General features: G+C 47.0%; 1 protein-coding gene across 1 annotated transcript in view; it reads left to right on the top strand.

Moving 5' to 3' along the window:
• The window catches only part of USH2A (usherin), a 903,954-nt gene that overhangs the window by 603,407 nt on the left and 279,236 nt on the right, over positions 1–21,311 (top strand). The window contains exon 42 of the mRNA XM_066594449.1: positions 20,742–20,905. Coding sequence (XP_066450546.1) covers positions 20,742–20,905 — 164 coding nt within the window. The remainder of the gene's footprint in view (positions 1–20,741; positions 20,906–21,311) is intronic.

Raw genomic sequence — 21,311 nt, 5'->3', positions numbered from 1 at the left:
GAGAATCCCATTGTGGCCTGACGTACCTCTCTGTAAGCAAACACGAGGTGAGGGAGGTACCACTCCCAGTTGTGTCCGTTGGGGCTTGACCAACATCTTAAGCATCTGCTTTAGAGTGCCATTGAATAAGTCACACAGACCATTAGTCTGGGGGTGATATGGGTTGGCTACCAGATGATGTACCTATATCTTCTTACAGAGGCACTGCATTAGGCTGGACATAAACTGAAGCCCCTGATCGGTAAGCATCTCCCTGGGAAATTCTGTATGAGAAAATGTGGACATTGGCCACCTTTTCAGCCTGCATGGAGGACAGGGCCACAGCCTCAGGGCACTGGGAGCCTTGGGGCCAGACTCTGATTTCTACATCCTTTGGCACATCACACATGGCCAACAGTAGTTGGCTACATCTATACCGATCTTAGACCAGTAGAAGTGGTGGGCAAGCCAGACTTAAGTCTTACCAACCCCTAAATGTTTAGCCAGTGGGATATCATGGGTGACCCTCAGCAACTCTTCACTGATCTGGTAGTGCACTACAAAATGCTTTTCTTTTATTCATTCCTAATAGGGGTTACACAGAATAGTTTTCAGGTATAGCCTCCCTTGGTCCCAGAAGACTCTTTCTTTGTTGGACTTGGAGGAGGTTTTTCCCACAAAGTCCCCCAATGACCCGAAGCTGGCATCTGTATGCACAGTGGCCTGAAACTCCTAGCTGGGTGCAGCTGGACAGGACGTTAAGGTCAGAACTTCACTCAACTTCTCTAGGACTGGCTCTGAGCTGTCCTCGGTCCCGCTTGCACCCCTGGATAGGGAGGGAGAGTGTACGGAAGGCAGAGGGATCCATACGTTCACTCTGGCTGTGGGTGACAGCCAGTATGCCAGCTGGTCCCGGGGGAGACACAACCACTCACCCACCAGCTGGGCATATTTCTGACCGATGCTTATCAACAGTCGCTTCCACCTGTAACAACACAGCATATGGTGGTACATAGAGGTTTCGTAGGAATACAACCCACATTGTCACCACATCTTACATTGGTGTCAGCCCTTATTACCAGAGGCATGGGAGGATCCTCAGTGACATCACATTCAGGTGTGACATCACTGAGCTCTGACATATCACAGGACTCCTTAAGATTATTAGACTGCATCAATTCAGTGAGCTCGAGAGGGGTGCACATTACGTTGTCACTATCGTCGCTACACCCTTCTAGAGCATCACTGACCTCCGCAGGGTCACAGATCATGTCAACATTATTATCAACAATGACATTGTCATTGCATAGTTCACTAGATCTTGGGGGGATCCTCTGTCACTTACTGAGTCACTATGAGCCCAAGATCTGTCTCTAATAACACATTCGTGTGAAGATCCTCAGACACCTCCATTTCCTTCAACCCCCTCTCCACAACCCAATCCAAACTAAAACTATCGGTAGAGTAGTGGTGGCACCTCCAATTCCCATACCAGTCAGGGTCTTTCCAGGAGTTAAATCCATGGGGGACACGAGTTCAGAGTGGATGAGGGTTATCTCAGTGCCAGTGTCACACAGCCCCAAAGTCATGGTCTTGGCCACGGTGAATGTTTGGAAATTGGTATTGGCTCTTCGATCACCCCCACCCACAAGGAAAATACCTGAAGCAGACCTGGGGGGCTTGGGAGATGGAGCACGCTTCTTCTTGTTGTGGCAGGTGATACTAAAGTGGCCCACTTTGTTACAAGTAAAAGATTTGTGGGAATCTACAGTAGGTTTAGAGGAGAGAGAGGGAGCTGACCCTATGAGGGTCTCTTGGCAGGGGAAGAAGAGTTAATGTTCAGCTTACCCCCTCTCCAGCTGGTTCCAGATTTCTGCACTCCCAGAGTCCTGTTGACAATGTAGTTGTTGGCAATCCAGGCTGTTTGAGCCACATCCTTGGGCTCACGGTCCATGACGAAATGTCGCACATCCTCCAGGCAGACCTGCAGAAACTGTTCCTTTGCCACTAAGTCCCTTATACCATCAAAGGTGGTGATGGTCCCTGGATCCACTGCTACAGGACCATCTGCCAGGTCAGCATAGCTGTCCTTAGGTCTGGGCTGCAGAGTCCAGATCTTTTGGCGGTAAACCTCTAGAGTGAGGTTGTACTTGCAGATCAAGGCCTCTTTGATGGTCTTGTAGTTGCCATCCTGCTCTCTGGGGAGAGCTGGGAACACTGTGGCAACCTGGACCAGGCCAAAGAAGGGAGAGAAGCAAAGAAGAAGATGGTGGTCACGGTGGTGCCGCTGCTCCTCTCCACTGGAAAAAACATTGGCTGGCACGGGACCACACAGTCGTAAAATTAGCAGCTCTTAATGTGTGGGTAAGATGGTGATACCCCAGTGGGGTGCTACTCGCAGAGTCTGGTAGTAGGAGATGTTGTTTTGTCGTGATGCCATCCCGTGTATGGGTAGGGACTAGAGATGAGCGAGCACCAAAATGCTCGGGTGCTCGTTGCTCGAGTCGAACTTTCCGCGATGCTCGAGGGTTCGTTTCGAGTAACGAACCCCATTGAAGTCAATGGGCGACTCGAGCATTTTTGTATATCGCTGATGCTCGCTAAGGTTTTCATTTGTGAAAATCTGGGAAATTCAAGAAAGTTATAGGAACGACACAGAAACGGATAGGGCAGGCGAGGGGCTACATGTTGGGCTGCATCTCAAGTTCCCAGGTCCCACTATTAAGCCACAATAGCGGCAAGAGTGCCCCCCCCCAACAATTTTTACTTCTGAAAAACCCTCATTGGCAAGGCATACCTTAGCTAAGCACCACACTACCTCCAACAAAGCACAATCACTGCCTGCATGACACTCCACTGCCACTTCTCCTGGGTTACATGCTGCCCCCCCGCACGACCCTGCGTCCACAGCGCACACCAAAGTGTCCCTGCACAGCCTTCAGCTGCCCTCATGCCACACGCTGGCCCCATAGCCACACCACCCTCATGTCTATTCATAAGTGCGTCTGCCATGAGGAGGAACCGGAGGCACACACTGCAGAGAGTTGGCAGGGCCAGGCAGCGACCCTTTTTAAAAGGGGCGGGGCGATAGCCCACAATGCTGTACAGAAGCACTGAGAACTCCAATCCTGTGCCACCTCCGTCAGGAGCTGCAAACGTGGGCATAGCAATGGGGAATCCATGTGCCCACACAGTATTCATTCTGTCAAGGTGTCGCATAGCTCAATCCACACTGCAAGGGGAAAGCCGTCAGCGCTCTGCCCCCTACCCAAGTCAGTCAGTGCCTTTGTGCCAGACAGGTCAAACACCGCAATGGGAACTAATTTTGCACCAACAGCATAGGTGGGTCCTAGGAAGCCCAAGACATGAACAAAAAATTGATCTGAGCGGCCAAACATGGCAGACTTGCACCGCTCTCACGGCATAGGCCTCGGCCCACAGATTCAGCAATCCTAGGCTGGAAGCGGCCTTTCACTGCACCCAGGACATAGGCCTCTGCACAAATCCTCAGCAATCGCGTGCCTACAGCGGACTCCAATGCTAGCGTAGCTGTGCACGTCTCATTAGCGCTGTATTGCTCCTGTAGTTTGTCCCAATGCAGTGCCCCGGATAGTAGAGCTAACGTCAGATTAAATACAGGTGGGCTTCGGCCCACACTGCATGCCCCAGTCTGACTGGGGTTCTTTATAAGTAGACACAGGCAGGTACAACTCCGTGTGGACCGACAGCATGGGTGGGTCCCAGGAAGCCACCGGCGGTACATAAATGTATCCCATTGCAGTGCCCATCACAGCTGAGGTAACGTCAGATTAAATGCAGGTGGGCTTCGGCCCACACTGCATGCCCCAGTCTGACCGGGGTTTTTAATACATAGACACTGTTAGGTACAAATCCGTAATGTGAAGTCCCTGTAGACCCACAGCATAGGTGGCTCTCTGGAACCCATCGGCGGTACATAAATGTATCCCATTTTAGTGCCCTGCTCAGCAGAACTAACGTCAGATACAATACAGGTGGGCTTCGGCCCACAGTGCATGCCCCAGTCAGACTGGTAATATATACCTTAACAGTAACCGTGTTGGTGGGAATGTGGTGGTGACTGCGGACCTAGTAGCGCGGTTTTATTTAGTTGGTTTTCGGAATGTGGCCAGGATTAAGTGGGCCGTGGCGGGGGGATGGTGGGGGGGCTCTCTTGTTGTGTCGGTAAAGGTGAAATTCTTGGACTGCCACCAGACGGACCAATGCAAAGGTATTTGCCAAGAATGTTTTCATTGTTGGAGGAGGAGGGGGATGTTTTTGAGGCACTACGTGTCCTTTTCACGTGTTCGTGGTTATATGCACCTTAACAGTAACCGCGTTGGTGGGAAATGGCCTCGCCACCATCACATGTCTTTGGGAAGCCTCCGTTTCCACACCCCAGTGACATAGCATTAGCAGCGGTATAGGCAGAGCCCAGAATTAGTAACATTTCAGCGGTAGCATTAGGGATAGGCCCCAGTAACATATCACTAGCAGCATTATAGGGGGAGCACAGTATTAGTTCCATTTCAGTAGTAGTAGCAGTCCAGACAGGCCCCAGTAACATATCACTAGCAGCAGTATAGGGGGAGCACAGTATTAGTTCCATTTCAGTAATAGTAGCACTCAAGACAGGCCCCAGTAACAATTCAGAAGCAGCAGTATAGTGGGAGCGCAGTCTTAGTTCCATTTCAGTAATAGTAGCAGTCTAGACAGGCCCCAGTAACAATTCCGAAGCAGCAGTATAGGGGGAGCACAGTCTTAGTTCCATTTCAGTAATAGTAGCACTCAAGACAGGCCCCAGTAACAATTCCGAAGCAGCAGTATAGGGGGAGCACAGTCTTAGTTCCATTTCAGTAATAGTAGCACTCAAGACAGGCCCCAGTAACAATTCCGAAGCAGCAGTATAGGGGGAGCACAGTCTTAGTTCCATTTCAGTAATAGTAGCAGTCTAGACAGGCCCCAGTAACAATTCCGAAGCAGCAGTATAGGGGGAGCACAGTCTTAGTTCCATTTCAGTAATAGTAGCAGTCTAGACAGGCCCCAGTAACAATTCCGAAGCAGCAGTATAGGGGGAGCACAGTCTTAGTTCCATTTCAGTAATAGTAGCAGTCTAGACAGGCCCCAGTAACAATTCCGAAGCAGCAGTATAGGGGGAGCACAGTATTAGTTCCATTTCAGTAGTAGTAGCAGTCAAGACAGGCCCCAGTAACATTCCCGTTGCAGCAGTTTAGGGAGATAACCGTCTCTTTCACATTTCAGTAGTTGCAGTATAGACAAGGCCCCAGTTACATTTATGCAGCAAAAGTGTAGGCCAACCCCACACACCTTGCTGTACCATGAGTGCAGGCGAAGCCCATAAAAATTACTAGGATTACACTGTAGGCCAGGGCCCAAACAAATTGGTGTACCAACAGTACTAATGTACCTCAGAAAAATTGCCCATGCCCAACCAAGAGGGCAGGTGAAACCCATTAATCGCTTAGCTTACTGTGGCTTAATTTGTAACTAGGCCTGGAGGCAGCCCAGTTAAAATAAAAATTGGTTCAGGTGCAAGTTTCAACGCTTTAATGAGAATTGAAACGTATAAACATTGTTTACTAAAGTCATATGACTGAGCCTTGTGGGCCTAAGAAAAATTGCCCGTTCGGCGTGATTACGTGAGGTTGCAGGAGGAGGAGGATGAATATAATACACAGATTGATGAAGCTAAAAGGTCCCTGTTTTTTATGGTGATAGAGAACAATGCTTCCATCCGCGGGTGCAGCCTACGTATTGTTTAGGTACTGCTGCTGTCCGCTGGTGGAGAAGAGAAGTCTGGGGAAATCCAGGCTTTGTTCATCTTTATGAGTGTAAGCCTGTCGGCACTGTCAGTTGACAGGCGGCTACGCTTATCCGTGATGATCCCCCCAGCCGCACTAAACACCCTCTCTGACAAGACACTAGCCGCAGGGCAAGCAAGCACCTCCAGGGCATACAGCGCGAGTTCAGGCCACGTGTCTAGCTTCAACACCCAGTAGTTGTAGGGAGCAGAGGCGTCACGGAGGATGGTCGTGCGATCGGCTACGTACTCCCTGACCATCCTTTCACAGTGCTCCCGCCGACTCAGCCTTGACTGGGGAGCGGTGACACAGTCTTGCTGGGGAGCCATAAAGCTGGCAAAGGCCTTGGAGAGTGTTCCCCTGACTGCGCTGTACATGCTGCCTGATCTCCGCGCCTCCCCAGGAAACAATTATGCGCAAGCCTGTAGTGAGACCTAGGTGCATATGTCTGAGCTGCTGCAATTCACAGCGCAGAACCAGTGAAGTGGACAAAGCCCAGTGGTAGGCCTTAAGTATTTTGTCTCAATTTTTTAAAATGGTGGGGTGAAAAACCAGAGACACCGCATGCAGCGGATATAATGTATACTGTTTCCCTGTGGCGGGATGACGGCGATCATGTAACAGGCACAGCAGAACCAGGAAACAATTATGCGCAAGCCTGCTGTAATGCTTAGCTGGGTATTAATTAGCAACTACTACCCCCAGCAGACACGCAGTAAACTGAAGACAGTCACAGGCAGCCCAAATATAGTATTTTTCCCCAATTTTTTTTGAAAAAGCCCACTGCCTATATAGCCAGTATATCTCTTTCCCTGTACCACTGTCCCTGCCTCAGCAGTACTGTCCCTATACTCTGTACAATGACTGCAGACTGAGGACGCTATGGTCTGCACGCCCGATATACAAAAAAAAAAAAAAGTGCTAAAAGTGCTAAAAGCAGCCTCAACAGTACTGCACACAGTCAGCTGTGGCCCTAAGAAGGACCGTTGGGGTCCTTTCCCTGATCTCTGTCAGCATGCATCTGTGGCGAGCCGCGGGCGGGGCAGATTTAAATACTCGGGTGTCATCTGATCTCCCCAGCCACTCACTGCAGGGGGGTGGGATAGGGCTGGAATGTCACAGGAGGAAGTTGTAATGCCTTCCCTGTGCTTCTATTGGCCAGAAAAGCGCACAAATTTCTCAGGGAAGGAAATGTAATGGAGTCGAGCACCGCGTGGTGCTCGTCTCGAGTAACGAGCATCTCGAACACCCTAATACTCGGACGAGTACGCTCGCTCATCTCTAGTAGGGACCCGTTCTGAGCAAAATAATAATTAAAAAAAGTGGAGAAATAAATATAATGGGGTAAAACCTCTATCCCCTTGGAGCACATAGTGTGGTGCCTCATTGCAGGTGGTACATTTGTAAGAAGGAACTCCAGGGGTCAGGTTATAAAGTAAACCAAAATAGCTTTATTCTCCAAGAGCAGATGAGAGTTTAACTTGACTTGTTTCTAACAGGTCACATGAAACGACTTTGAGATAAACAGTTACATTTGCAGGCATTCATTACTATGTAGGAACTACATTTATACTCTTTGCTTTTCCTTCCAGCTTTTCTCCCTGTCTGTGCTTTTGTATGGCTGACTTAGTTTCTCTTCTCTTCATAGCTTCTCTTCTTTCTACATAGATCTTCATCTTTGCTTTTCCCTCTGATGCTCTCAACTAAACAGTTCTTGCTCTTGAGTACTCACGCTTTAGATGTTTCTACTTCCCAGTGCACTGGCTGCTCTGTGATGACCTAGCAGAGGCTTCTCTTGGTTCCTCCCCAGTCTGTCTTAGGACTTCACTCTCACTTGGACCTAGAACACTGACTTAACTCCTCCCACTCCTACCTTTTATACAGCTACTCTGACCCAGCCTGCAAAGGGATTCTATGCTGCCAATCCCAGGCCCCCTATTGTACTGGCTAACAAGAATATATGATGTTATAGCGAGCTATCCAACCTAATCAGCGTCCTTCCTCAGGCTAAATGAAATAGATTTGAAGAGGCATATATATATACACAGATGCATATGAAAAGGCACAGACATGGTGTGATTAATTTGCACTTAAAACAATACCAGAACAGGGTGAGTAGATGGGTAAATCCAGTTGTGTTACAGGTAACCCCAAGTCTGAGGAACTTTATAATCAGGAGTGCATTGCCCTCTGATTCACAAAAAGGAACTTATCCCTATAGTGTAGGGAGCTGCAAGACCTGCTGACATGTACTGACTGCGGAAAAGATACAAATTCCTAACATATAGCAGGACTATAAGATCCCGGGACATTCACATGTTCCATGTCTGATGTTGTGTACCTGATCCGGTGCAGTAAATGTCCTGTTGGCGGCTTTTATGTTGGAGAAACAGGACAAAAACTGAGAGCCAGGATAAATTCTCATCACCACTCAATTAAAGAAAGAAAGACTGAATTACCTGTGGGGGAGCATTGATCTAGCCACGGACACAACATTGAACATATGAAAGTTATTATACTAAAAGGCTATTTCACATCTCAGCATCACAGAAGAATTTAGGAGTACAACTTTATAACCATCCTTGACACTCTTTAAGGACAGCTATGCTGACCTGGCAGATGGTCATGTAGCAGTGTATCCAGGGACCATCACCACCTTTAATGGAATGAACCTCAGAGGGGTTCTTCAATCACTGGAGAATATGAGAAATCTGGAGCAGATATAACACGTTGGCCTCGTGCCCCTCTAACACCAATTTAGAGACCATAAAACTGTTACATCCCTTATCGGTGGACTAATTAAGTACTTCATCCTCTACTCATCCTGTTCTGGTATTTTTCTAAGTGCAAATTAATCACACCATGTCTGTACCTGTTCATATATATATATATATATATATATATATATATATATATATATATATATATAAATGCCTCTTTGGATCTAGTTTATTTAGCCTGAGGAAAGACCCTGAGTAGGTTTGAAAGCTTGCTATGACATCGTGCATTTTTGTTAGCCATTAAAATGTATCATATCTACAAAATTACTTGGAATCTCTTACTGAGAACAATCACATTTTGCTCTACTGGTGATACTGGACCAATTTTTTTTTCATTCTACACCTTAATTAACATGATTCAACTTATCACAGAAGTATAGTACAGAAATGCTGTAGTACCCAACTCTGTGGTACTACAACACCTCAAGGGCTTTGCCTCTGAGCCCTGAAGTTAAGTACCTAGCCCACTGATCAGAGGGTATCTGGTACTGGTGACACACCTTTTCAAATTCCTTTAGAAAAATGTCCAGGTCCCCATCCTTCTCCATCATTGGAGTGACCAGAGATTGGAGCTGCAGGAAGATAATTTGCATATTCCCTCTGCATTCTGGAAAAAAAAAATCACTGTAAGCGGGAAGATTGCCAGGATTAGCCGGGTCTAGCTGCTCAGAGGACATCGCCAGACCAGAGATTAGAGCTGCAGGAAGATCATTTGCATATTCCCTGTGCGTTCTGGGAAGAGCAAAGAATCACTGGAAGTGGGAAGATTGTCGGGATTAGCCAGGTCTAGCTGCTTGGAGGACATTGCCAGACCTAATGGCGTGCAAAATTGTACACTTAGTAGTATTTTGGAGGTTATGTATCTTCACTACAATTCTTGACTTTTAGAAGTTGACATCAACTGACAACTTGGAAAAGGAGAGCAGACATATGGTGAGCTGCAATGTATGCTATATGTTTACAGAACAGAAATGCAAGCTTGTGTCTCTACTGGAGATGAAGGTGCAGAGTCTTCAGGAGAGAATAGCTACATTGAAACTTATTAGGGAAGGTGAGGATTTCCTTCACAGAGTAGAAGAAAGTCTTCAAAAAGGTTGAAGGAAAAGAAATGTCCAATGTACATGTAGAAGCCGAGGAATAGAAACATGTGACCTGAAGAAGCAAGAGGATCAGGAGTCAGCCAGCACCCATACTGCTCGGGAACCAGTACACAATTCCCACGCAAGGAGGCCAGGTACTGGTTTTTGAGCAGAAGGAGAAAGAGGTGCATCAAAAAATGACTCCACCCACAAAGAGCAGTGCAGAGGAGAAAGAGGTACAGCGAGAAATGACTCTTCCCACAAAGAGCAGAGGAGAAAGAGATGCAGCAAGAAATGCCTCTATCCACAAAGAACTGTGTAGTAAGCACACAGTGTCCTCTTGAATGGAGAAAAAGAAGTGCTGTTGTGAAAAAGAAAAGGAGAGTGCTGGTTGTGGGGGATTCCCATACTGAGAGGAACAGAGGCCGCTGTCTGCAGACCGGACACATCACGAGAGGTGTGCTGTCTTCCAGGGGCACAAATCAAAGATGTGTCTGATAGGCTGCCAAGACTCTTCAGTCCTACAGAACACCACCCATTCCTACTAATATATGTAGGACAAATGACACCGCAAAAAAGGACCTGGCAACTATCTGCAGAGACTTTGAAGACCTTGGAAAGAAGGTGAAGGAACTAGGAGCTCAGGTGGTCTTCTCATCCATCCTCCCAGTGGATGGCCATTGAATAAGAAGATGGAACAGGATTCTAGAGGTGAGCAACTGGCTATGTCGATGGAGCCGTCAGCAAAGATTTGGATTTCTAGACCATGGAGTGAATTACCTATATGATGGACTACTTTCTAGAGACAGGTTGCACTTTACAGACAGGCAAGCATATATTTGGTGGGCGCCTTGCTTCACTCATTAGGAGAGCTTTAAACTAGAACAATATCTGAAGGAAAGTGGAAGGTAAAAATATACAGCCAATTAATACAACTGAGACCCTCGCTATTAGAAGTGGACAGAAAGAACAAAAAATTCTGAAGGAAAGTAGAGGAACAAGAGACCCCGATGACAAACTAATATGTTTCTACACAAATGCCCAGAGCTGGGAAACAAACAAGGGGAATTAGAGCTCCTAACACAGGATGAGAAAAACTATGTCATAGGCATCATGGAAACTTGGTGGGATGATACACATGATTGGGATACAAGACTTGAAGGATACAACTTATTTATAAGAAACAGACCTAATAAAAGGGGAGGAGGTGTTGTGTTGTATGTTAGGAGAACATACATCTCCACCGAGATTCAAGCTTCAGCGCATGGGAGTTCTGTAGAGACTGTTTGGCTAAGAATACAAGGAGAGAACAGCAGAAAGGACACCATTGTGGGCATTTACTATAGGCCACCTGGACAAGCAGAAGATAAGGAGGAACTCTTTCTACATCAGATGGCCAAGCTCTCAAAGAAGCCCAACATAGTGATCATAGGAGATTTTACCGATCCAGACATTTTTTGGGAATCTCTCAGGTAAAAGTAATGGATCCAACAGATTCTTATCTGCTCTTGATGACAACTTTATCTTCCAGAAGGTAGAAGAGATAACAAGGGGATCTGCTATCTTGGACCTAATTCTGACCAACAGGGAGGGAATGGTTAAAGGGGTTGTCCCGCGAAAGAAAGTGGGGTTCAGCACTTCTGTATGGCCATATTAATGCACTTTGTAATATACATCGTGCATTAATTATGAGCCATACAGAAGTTATTCACTTACCTGCTCCATTGCTAGCGTCCCCGTCGCCATGGTGCCGTCTAATTTCAGCGTCTAATCGCCCGATTAGACGCGCTTGCGCAGTCCGGTCTTCTCCCTGGTGAATGGGGCCGCTCGTGTCGGAGAGCTGGTCCTCGTAGCTCCGCCCCGTCACGTGTGCCGATTCCAGCCAATCAGGAGGCTGGAATCGGCAATGGACCGCACAGAGCCCACGGTGCACCATGGGAGAAGACCCGCGGTGCATCGTGGGTGAAGATCCCGGCGGCCATCTTGGTAAGGTAAGTAAGAAGTCGCCGCAGCGCGGGGATTCGGGTAAGTACTAAACCTTTTTTTTTTTAACCCATCCCTTGGGTTTGTCTCGCGCCGAACGGGGGGCCTATTGAATAAAAAAAAAAACCGTTTCGGCGCGGGACAACCCCTTTAAGGCAGTAAGGGTGGCTGGGACCTTAGGAGGCAGTGATCATGATATCCTTGGATGTTGGATAACAAGGGGAGGAAGACCTGAGAAGACTCAGACCTCAAGGTTGGATTTCAGAAAGGCAGATTTTAATGGACTCAGAAAGAGGAAGAATCCAATCGCTGGATGTTCTTAAGGACAGAAATGTCCAAGAAGGTTGGGAAATATTGTGAAATGAGATTCTCAAAGTACTATCCTTACCAATCTCTAAAAGAAGGAAGAATGGGAAGCTTTTAAAATGGCCAGGATGGAGGAACACAGAACTTGTACACATGTTAAAGAGGAAAAAAAATATTTTTTTCAAATGGAAAGTGGGGGGATATCTAAAGAAGAATATAATGGGGTCTGCAGAAACTGTAGGGCAAGTGTCAGAAAAGCTAAAATGTTATGGTATACTGCCCTTGATACGCCAGCCTGGGTTGCCCTGATCTCACCAGTAACCCCTGTCCCTGTCTACTTGCCTCCACTCCTGGCTAACCGCAGGCGGGCAACTGGGCGGAAGGGACAAAAGGTCTCAATAATGACTTGTGAAAGACCCTATGAACCCTCCATGTAGCTAACAAAGGGACCCACGTAACGCGGTGCCAGTTTCAAAGACGGAACCTTCAATTTGAGATTTTTAGAAGACAAATATACCTTCTGTCCTATCCTGTAAGGTTCAGATACTGACAGACTCTTCCCACTACACAACTGCATACGAGCCCCTGTTGCTTCCAGATTCTTCTGTACTTCTTTCCATACCCCCTGCAGTGCATCTGTGGTGACATCAGCGGCAGGACAGGCAGGCGGCGCAGAAATAGCTGTAAGAAAGCGAGGATTCTGGTGAATTTTTGAGACTCAGGCAGATCGGTGATAAAATCTACCAATAAATGTGACCAGAGGCCCCTCCGACTTTTACTGCGTGCACAGACAGAGCATCCCTTAACAAAGTCGCGGATCTCCCGAGACACGCCTGGCCACCAGTAGTGTCTAGAACAAAGATCCAGAGTCCCCTGAACCACCGGATGGTGGTGAGAACAGATGAGTGAGACTCTTCAATGACTTTAAGACGCAAGGTCTCTGGCACAAACCATCTGGCCTCCGGCACCCCCAAGGGAGCGTCCTGCTGACAATTTTTTAGATGAGAGACGAGATCAGATTCTACAGCTGCCACCACCACCCCAGGTGCCAAGATATTCTTGGGAGCCACTGTCTCACTTTCCGTCGAACCAAAACTCCGTGAGAGGGCGTCCAGTTTCCCATTCTTCTCTCCTGGAATATATGTAATGACGAAGTTAAGCCTGGCAAAAAACAACGCCCACCTGGCCTGACGAGCTATGAGTCTCTTAGCATTGGCGAGATATACCAAATTTTTATGATCGGTATACAAGGTAATGGGATGCCTAGCCCCGTCAAGATGTTGACGCCACTCTTCTAGAGACCACTTGATCGCCAATAACTCACGATTATCCATGTCATAGTTACGTTCCGCTGAACTGAACTTCCGTGAGAAGAACGCACATGGGCTATACCCAGGTCTCCCGCTGACCTCCTGAGACAATACAGCCCCAGCCCCCACCCTAAACGATTCAACTTGAATGAAGAATGGTTGCCGCGCATCAGGCTGTACTAGTACCGGGGCAGCAGTAAACGCCCTCTTGAGATGACTATAAGTCTTTAGGGCCTCAGGCGACCATCTTAGCAAGTCGGCACCCTTCTTGGTAAGATCGGTCAGGGGTTGAGCAATAACATAATAATTCCTAATGAATTTACGGTAAAAATTTGCGAAACCTAAAAACCGCTGGAGAGCTTTCAGGTTATCTGGTCTGACCCATTGGAAGATTGCTGCCACTTTATCAGACTCCATCTGAATCTCCGTGGGTGAAATCACATAGCCAAGGAAAGACACTTGTTTAGTGCCAAAATTGCATTTCTCCAACTGGCCAAAAAGTTGGTACTCACGCAAACGGGTCAGAACCAGCCTCAGGTGCCGCACATGAGAATCGAGATATATGACCAAAAATACCCCCAGGAAGTCGTGGAAGACCGCGTTCATAAATCCCTGGAACACAGCGGGGGCATTACAAAGTCCGAAGCGCATGACCAGGCATTCAAAATGTCCTAATGGGGTGCTGAACGCTGTCTTCCACTCATCTTCCTTTCAGATGCGAATTAAATTGTAAGCCCCTCTTAAGTCCAATTTGGAAAACCAGTGGGCCCCTACGAGCTGATTCAATAAATCAGGGGCAAGGAGCACTGGTTCTTCACTGTAATTTTATTCAAAGCCCGATAGTCCACACAAGGCCTCAATGTCCCATCCTTCTTCTCCACAAAGAAGAGACCGGCCCCGGCCGGGGACCTGGACGGCTTGATATGTTGTTTGGCCAGAGACTCTGAGATATAGGACTTAAGGGCTTCATGCTCACGCCTAGACAAATTGAAAATAGCTCCCTTAGGGATGAGACTGTCGGGGATCAAATTAATACCACAGTCCCACTCCCTATGGGGAGGCAAAGTCTCAGACAGTTTCTTGGAGAATACCTCCTGAAAATCAGACAAATACTCAGGAATAAGTACAGTCTGCTGAACACACGGATATAGCAGCTAAGTGACTATCACAGGACAACCCCCAATGTGTCAATTCCCGAGTGGACCAATCAAATCAGGGATTGTGCAGCGCCAACCAGGGCATACCAAGCACTACATCAACAGACATCCTTTCCATTACCAAGAATGACAGATTCTCTGAATGGAGAACACCCACAGTGAATTGTAACATGGGAGTCCTCCATTGTACAACACCTGCAGACAGAGGGATAGAATCAATACTAGTGAAGCGTATGGGAATCTTCAGAGGTCTGACAAAACTCAAACGAATCAAATTGGCGGCAGCACCTGAATCAATAAAAGCCTGACCGGACCGAGTAAAATTCCGGAAGCCAATCTGACAAGGCACCAACAACTTAGGGAGTGCCTGTGATCCTAGGCGATCCCCCCACAGTCGCCTAGGATCTAAAGTTCTTCTGTCGGTTCAGGCTGATGTTGCATCCGCTGCTGAGGACAGGTCGCTACATGATGTCCCGCTTTCCCACAATAGAGACAGAGATGCTGAGCCATTCGGAACCGTCGCCGTTCCTCGGGACTTAGCTGGTCCACTTCCATAGGCTCGGCACCAGAAGGTGGCATGGGAGAAGTGGGAGCGGGTTTGCTGGGTTCCCTAGCTTTGCGGGCCCGTCGTTCCTCTTTTCTAGATCTCAGCCGCCTGTCAGCTTTGACTGTCAATTCCATCGCATCATTGAGTGTTACGGGTGCGGGATGGAAAATGAGCAGATCCTTGACCGAGTCAGAAAGACCCAACAAAAACAAGTCTTTAAGGGCGCCATAGTTCCAAGAAGTTTCACCTGCATGCAGTCTAAATTTAGAGCAATAGTCCTCTACCCACTGCTGCCCCTGACGGAGAGACATGAGATGGGATACTGCCAACCCCGCACGGTCCGGCTCATCAAAAATACCTCCAAGTTCCCGAAAAAATAAATCATCTGACTGCAGGCAAACTGAACTCTCGGGTAAGGAGTAGGCCCATGTCTGGGGGGGACCCCGAAGTAAGGACATAATCAATCCCACTTTCTGGGACTCTGCGTCAGATGAGCGAGGCCGCATCCGAAAAATCAATCTACATGGATGCTGGAAAACAAAAAACTTGCTCCCCTTCCCTGAAAACACCTCAGGAAGCGGACACTTGGGCTCAAAAATAGAAGGGTTGGCAGAAACATACACTACCTCCTGCTGCTCTTGGGCCGCCATACGACCAGACAGGTCTTGGATTACGCCCACTAAACCCTGCAACTGACTTGTGAGGGTACTCATGGCCTCCATTGGAGAGCAAAAGAAACAAAACCCTCTGGGCAATTTTAAGGGCCAGATATTACGTTACGGTATACTACCCTTGATGCGCCAGCCCGGGTTGCCCTGATCTCACCTGCAACCCCTGTCCCTGCCTACTTGCCTCCACTCCTGGCTATCCCCAGGTGGGCAACTGGGCGGCAGTCCCTACTCTCGCTAGGGACCGAGAAGGGACGCTGGCGTACCTGATGGAGAGGGCAGAATAATGACAGAAAAGGCAGATGTAATAAACCAACATGAAAATACAAAGCAGACCTGAGGCAGATGGAATAACCTGGCAGAAATAGCAAACAAGCTGACAAGAGCAGGAGACCGACAGAGGCAGACTAGCTAGCACACTGAGGGAAACCAATAACTGGCAGTGATTGCATGTCACTGCCTGACTTATAAACAAAAGCCTCCGCCCCGGGGCAAAGAGAGGGAGAAGCCAACTCCCAACAGACAATATAGAAAGGAAGCAAGTGCAGGGCAGCTGCACTCACCGGTGCGGGCGCGCACGGAGCCATGAGCTACCAGCACATCGCTGGTCAGGCACCCGCGCCCCCTGCAGCCAGACCACTAGCCAGGGGGACGCGCCCTGACTGCGGGACCCAGCACCCCGCCACCCCGGGAGGAGCTGCAACCACAACATGGTAACATAAAAGCTAATAATGAATTGAGGCTTGCAACAAAAAAGGATTTTGGGGGTCAAAAGCAAAAGAAAAGTCAAAGATGCTATTGGATGCTTACAGGATGAAAATGGTGAATTGGTTAAGAATGATGTTGAGAAGGAAGTTGATCCAGAGGGAGGCAAAAAAAAAACCAATGAGGCAGAAGCCAATTTAGCCTATTTGGGTGAAAAAATTCCTTCCCAACTTCATAATGGCAGTCAGAATAATGCCTGGATAAACGTTTGAAGGTTCCTCCCTGACTCCAAGACCCGGATCACCAACCCGCTGGTCACCTAATGTCTGTATCCTGTAATATCATAGCGCTCTAGAAAGACATCAAGTCCCTCTTACACTCCTCTATGGATCCTGCCATCACTACGTCCTCAGGCAGAGAGTTCCACAGTCTCACTGCTCTTACAGTAAAGAACCCCCTTCTGTGTTGGTGATGAAACCTGCTTTCTTCTGGACGTAGCGGATGCCCTCGTGTTACCGTCGCAGTCCTGGGTATAAACAGATCATGGCAGAGATCCTTGTATCGTCCCCTCATGGATTTATACAGAGTTATTTGGCCGCCCCTTAGACGTCTTTTTTCCAGGGTGAATAATTCCAGTTTTGGTGCCTCTCTGGGTATTCCACTCCTCTCATTCCGTTTATTAATTTAGTTGCCCTTCTTTGTACCCCCTCTCTTACGCATGACTCTCAGCAGAGTTGCCCCTTATTCCCCCTTTTATTTTCCATATCCATAGAAGTCCTGGCTACCTGCTTATGATGTACCCCTACTATTACAGGTGTCCACTGGGGAGGACGGGAAAACATAGTGGGGTTATACGTTGATCCTTTTCCTTCAAAACCCAGAGAATTAATTCCCCCAAGCCATAAAACACATAGATTCCTTCTCGCAAATCCTCTGGATTATATATTAATTGGTCAAAATATGCTATTATGTACACCGTCCATAATCCGATTGGATCCTTTTATCTCCAGATATGGCCTGTCGGTAGTCTCCAAATGTAAATACCTTGGAATAACCATGATATGTGACCCATTGTATGTGACCCATGGTATGTGACCCATGGTATGTGACCCATGATATGTGACCCATTGTATGTGACCCATTGTATGTGACCCATTGTATGTGACCCATGGTATGTGACCCATTGTATGTGACCCATGATATGTGACCCATTGCATGTGACCCATTGTATGTGACCCATGATATGTGACCCATTGTATGTGACCCATGGTATGTGACCCATGATATGTGACCCATTGCATGTGACTCATTGTATGTGACCCATGATATGTGACCCATTGTATGTGACCCATTGTATGTGACCCATGGTATGTGACCCATGATATGTGACCCATTGTATGTGACCCATGGTATGTGACCCATTGTATGTGACCCATGGTATGTGACCCATGATATGTGACCCATTGTATGTGACCCATTGCATGTGACCCATTGTATGTGACCCATGATATGTGACCCATGGTATGTGACCCATTGTATGTGACCCATGGTATTACCGCATCACAAGAATTTATCAAAATGAAATTTAAATTATGGTCTAAATTGCCCCCTTCAGTAGTGGGAGGTATAAACCTAGTCAAACTGCTAATACCGCCTAAATGTCTTTACACTTTGTAACATATGCCAGTAACAGTCCCAACACACTTCTTTCAATCCTTGAATTCTCTTCTCACTACATTTATCTGGGGCTCATCCCGCTCTAAAATAAAACTCTCTACCTTGCCGAGACCTGATGACCGGGCTAGAATGGCTCTGTCAGACTTTCAGCTTTACTATCTGGCAAGTCACCTGAGAAATATGCGACCTTGGTTCCTACATGAGGTTACGTTTTTTAGAATATTCAGAACACACCAAGTCTTCCCGTGTTGCCAGTAGAGCAAAGTGTGATTGTTCTCCCATGATCACATGGGACGGCGCAGACATGGGGAAGGTGAGGTTGTGCCCTTCCATGTGATCATGTGGATATGTTTTATATCAATACGTCTTTAGATTTGTTCCATTTAGCCTGAGGAAGAATCCTGAGAGGTTCCAAAGCTCACATTAACATCATGTATTTTTGTTGGCCATTAAAAGGTCTCATATCTACAAGATGACTTGGTTTCTCTTACTGAGACCAATCACACTTTCCAGTATACTAGCATTACATACCCTAGCTCTATCTGTATGGCGTACCGCCAAAGCCATTCAGCATTTTACGGCTACCATGTGTGTTCTCCCCTTACGGAGTAATCCCATTTTGCCCTCTTTACAGTTGATACCAGATTATCGATATTGGCTTGCTCGGGGAGTTGTTGCATCGAAAGATGTTTTCAAAGATAATATGCTTGTCTCATTTACTCCACTACGTGAATACAGAAACCACAACTTCAATTGTTTAGATACTTCCATGTATGTCATGCTTCAAATGCTCAGTCAACCCCTTCCCCCACTTTGACCCAAATTTCTAAATACAGTAGAACCTCAACTAACGTCATTAATCTGTCCGGAAGCAATGGACTTTAGTAGAAATCAATGTTAGTTGAGGACATTATTTCCAATTAATTGGTTCTAGACTTTCCAAAAACACCCCAAACCCCATTTAATAGAGAATAACTCTGGTCTGTAATACCAAAAACAATAACAATACTGAATGACTATAAAACACAACTCTAAGAATAAATTAACATTGCAGGGACATCATTAGCAGTACGTATCACTGTGTTATCTGTGGTTTGACATAGGACTGCAGGGACAGCATTATAGCAGTATGTATCACTGTGTTATCTGTGCTTTGACATAGGACTGCAGTATTTATTTGCAAACGTTTCTTTCCTGTACTGTACTCATTTGTACAGTACTTACATTTTGCAGTACAGTGGGGATTCAGGAGGCAGGCAGTGTTCAGCCAGCACTTTGGGGATTCAGCTGCTGTACTGTGTCAGGAGGCAGGAAGACACAGCAACGTTCAGCCGGCACTGTGGACTGTGGAGAGAGGAGGGGGAGGAGTAGTTGCACGCTGATGCAGGAGAAGCTGGAAGTGACCGTCCTCAGCTGTGCGTCAGCTCACTGAGCGGCGCCTGGGGTCATGGAACGGTCGGCGCTCTTATCTGAGGAATGCAACTTTATTTGAGGGACCGTTGCTGCTCTGACACATCGACTTAAGTTGAAAACAGCTTTACTTTAGAGCAATGTTACTCAAGGGTTTACTGTATAATAGGTATACTTAAATCGCAGGGATTTAAAGGTCTAATTTAGCACTCCACACAGTTACTGTCGGCAAAGGTTCATAATCTTCCACTTTTTATCCAAGATGAATGACAATCCCTTATCCCCTCATTGATGCCCGCAGAATGGTCAGATGTAGTGGAATCCCAATTAACTGTGTCCCCCTCCCATCAATAATAAGCTGATACAGCTTTATATGGTGCATCAACCCTATCTAACTCCTATCCATTTATGTAAAATAGACAGAATCCCATCATCCTCCTGTCGTAGATGTCATCAACCAAACGCAGACTTTTGGCATTTAATATGGGATTGTCCTTGTATTTAGGATTTTTGGCCTAACATATTACCTTTATGACCCCCCTTTTCCTCTCAATCTAACCTAGATCCCAAAATGGCATTATTTGGCTTACTAGATGAAGACCTATGGCCAAGATATACAAGTATATTCCTTAGAGAGGCTTTAATTCTGCCTCAAAAATAAATGGCCATAAAGCGAATGGCTGCGCAATCACCATCCCTATCAAGCTGGACAAGACTGGTTAATCCGCTCTGAGAAAGTGATATACCAACATAGGCCCGCCCCGATACATTTCAAGAACGTGCGGCCCTTGCCTCAAATCACATTCCACATATAATAGACCCCCTTGTTTTCTCTTCTCTCCCCTTCATCCTTCTCTTCTCCCTTTCTTATAGAGACTTAAGACCATGTAAACACCAAGCGAGGTCTGATTGTTAGATTGTTATTTATTTATTCCGGATTTTCTCTGTCAATGTTATTGTTACAATTCAGTATTGTTCAGAATCCAAGGAACATACATTCACTTCTCTCATGTACTGCGTATTATACCTGACACAACTTGTTAAATAAAATGGCCCGCTCACTAAGGGGTTAAAGAAAGGTTACCCAATCAGGAACTCCTCTCCAAATGAGGCTGAAGCAGTGTGGTCAGCTGACCCGCTTTAATAGATCAGCGGTGGGGCAATTACTAAAAACTGCCCCAACAACGGACTAGAAGACAAGAGATGGCGAAATAACAGGAACACGGACAGAACAGGCGCAATTATTATTTGTAACGCTTCCAGCAGACACTTTCCTCATCTTCCATCTCCTGTTTTTCAGGTACACATTTTATGAATACAAGCTGATTGTGTACAATAATGTGGGGTACACATCCAGCCCGGAAGCTCTCGTAGCAACTCTTCCAGGTCCCCCTTTAAGGGGAAGTCATCTGACTGTGAGGGCCGTGAACCACACAGCTATAGAAGCCTCCTGGACCAAACCCTGTAAGTAAGACTTCAAGGGGTTTTCCACATCTGAGCTATTGGTGACCTGTGCTTGATGGGTGGAGGGCCTAAAAGATGTGCCTAATATATTGAAAAGCTTGAAACACTTCAAAGATTTGTCGCACTTCATATCAGTGAGGCTTTACTAGACTGATCTAAAGGTCCATTTACACGGGACGAATGTCGGGCAAACGATGCCCAATACTCGTCCCTGTGTTTCTTCGCTCCCAGACTCCTGCAGGGAGCTAGCAGAGCTGTCTCGCTCCTGGAGCAGCCAGCAGGTGGCGGGGTGGCTGCAGGAGATTTCTCTCCTCTCGCTCCCCCGTCCCCCTCCATTGACATAACACAGTGGCCGTTCACTACTGAACGGCTGCTGTTTAAACTGCACGATGAGCTCATCGTTTAT

Source organism: Eleutherodactylus coqui, chromosome 3, assembly GCF_035609145.1.
Source record: "Eleutherodactylus coqui strain aEleCoq1 chromosome 3, aEleCoq1.hap1, whole genome shotgun sequence".
Lineage (NCBI taxonomy): Eukaryota > Metazoa > Chordata > Amphibia > Anura > Eleutherodactylidae > Eleutherodactylus > Eleutherodactylus coqui.
This window is presented reverse-complemented; position numbering and strand designations above follow the sequence as displayed.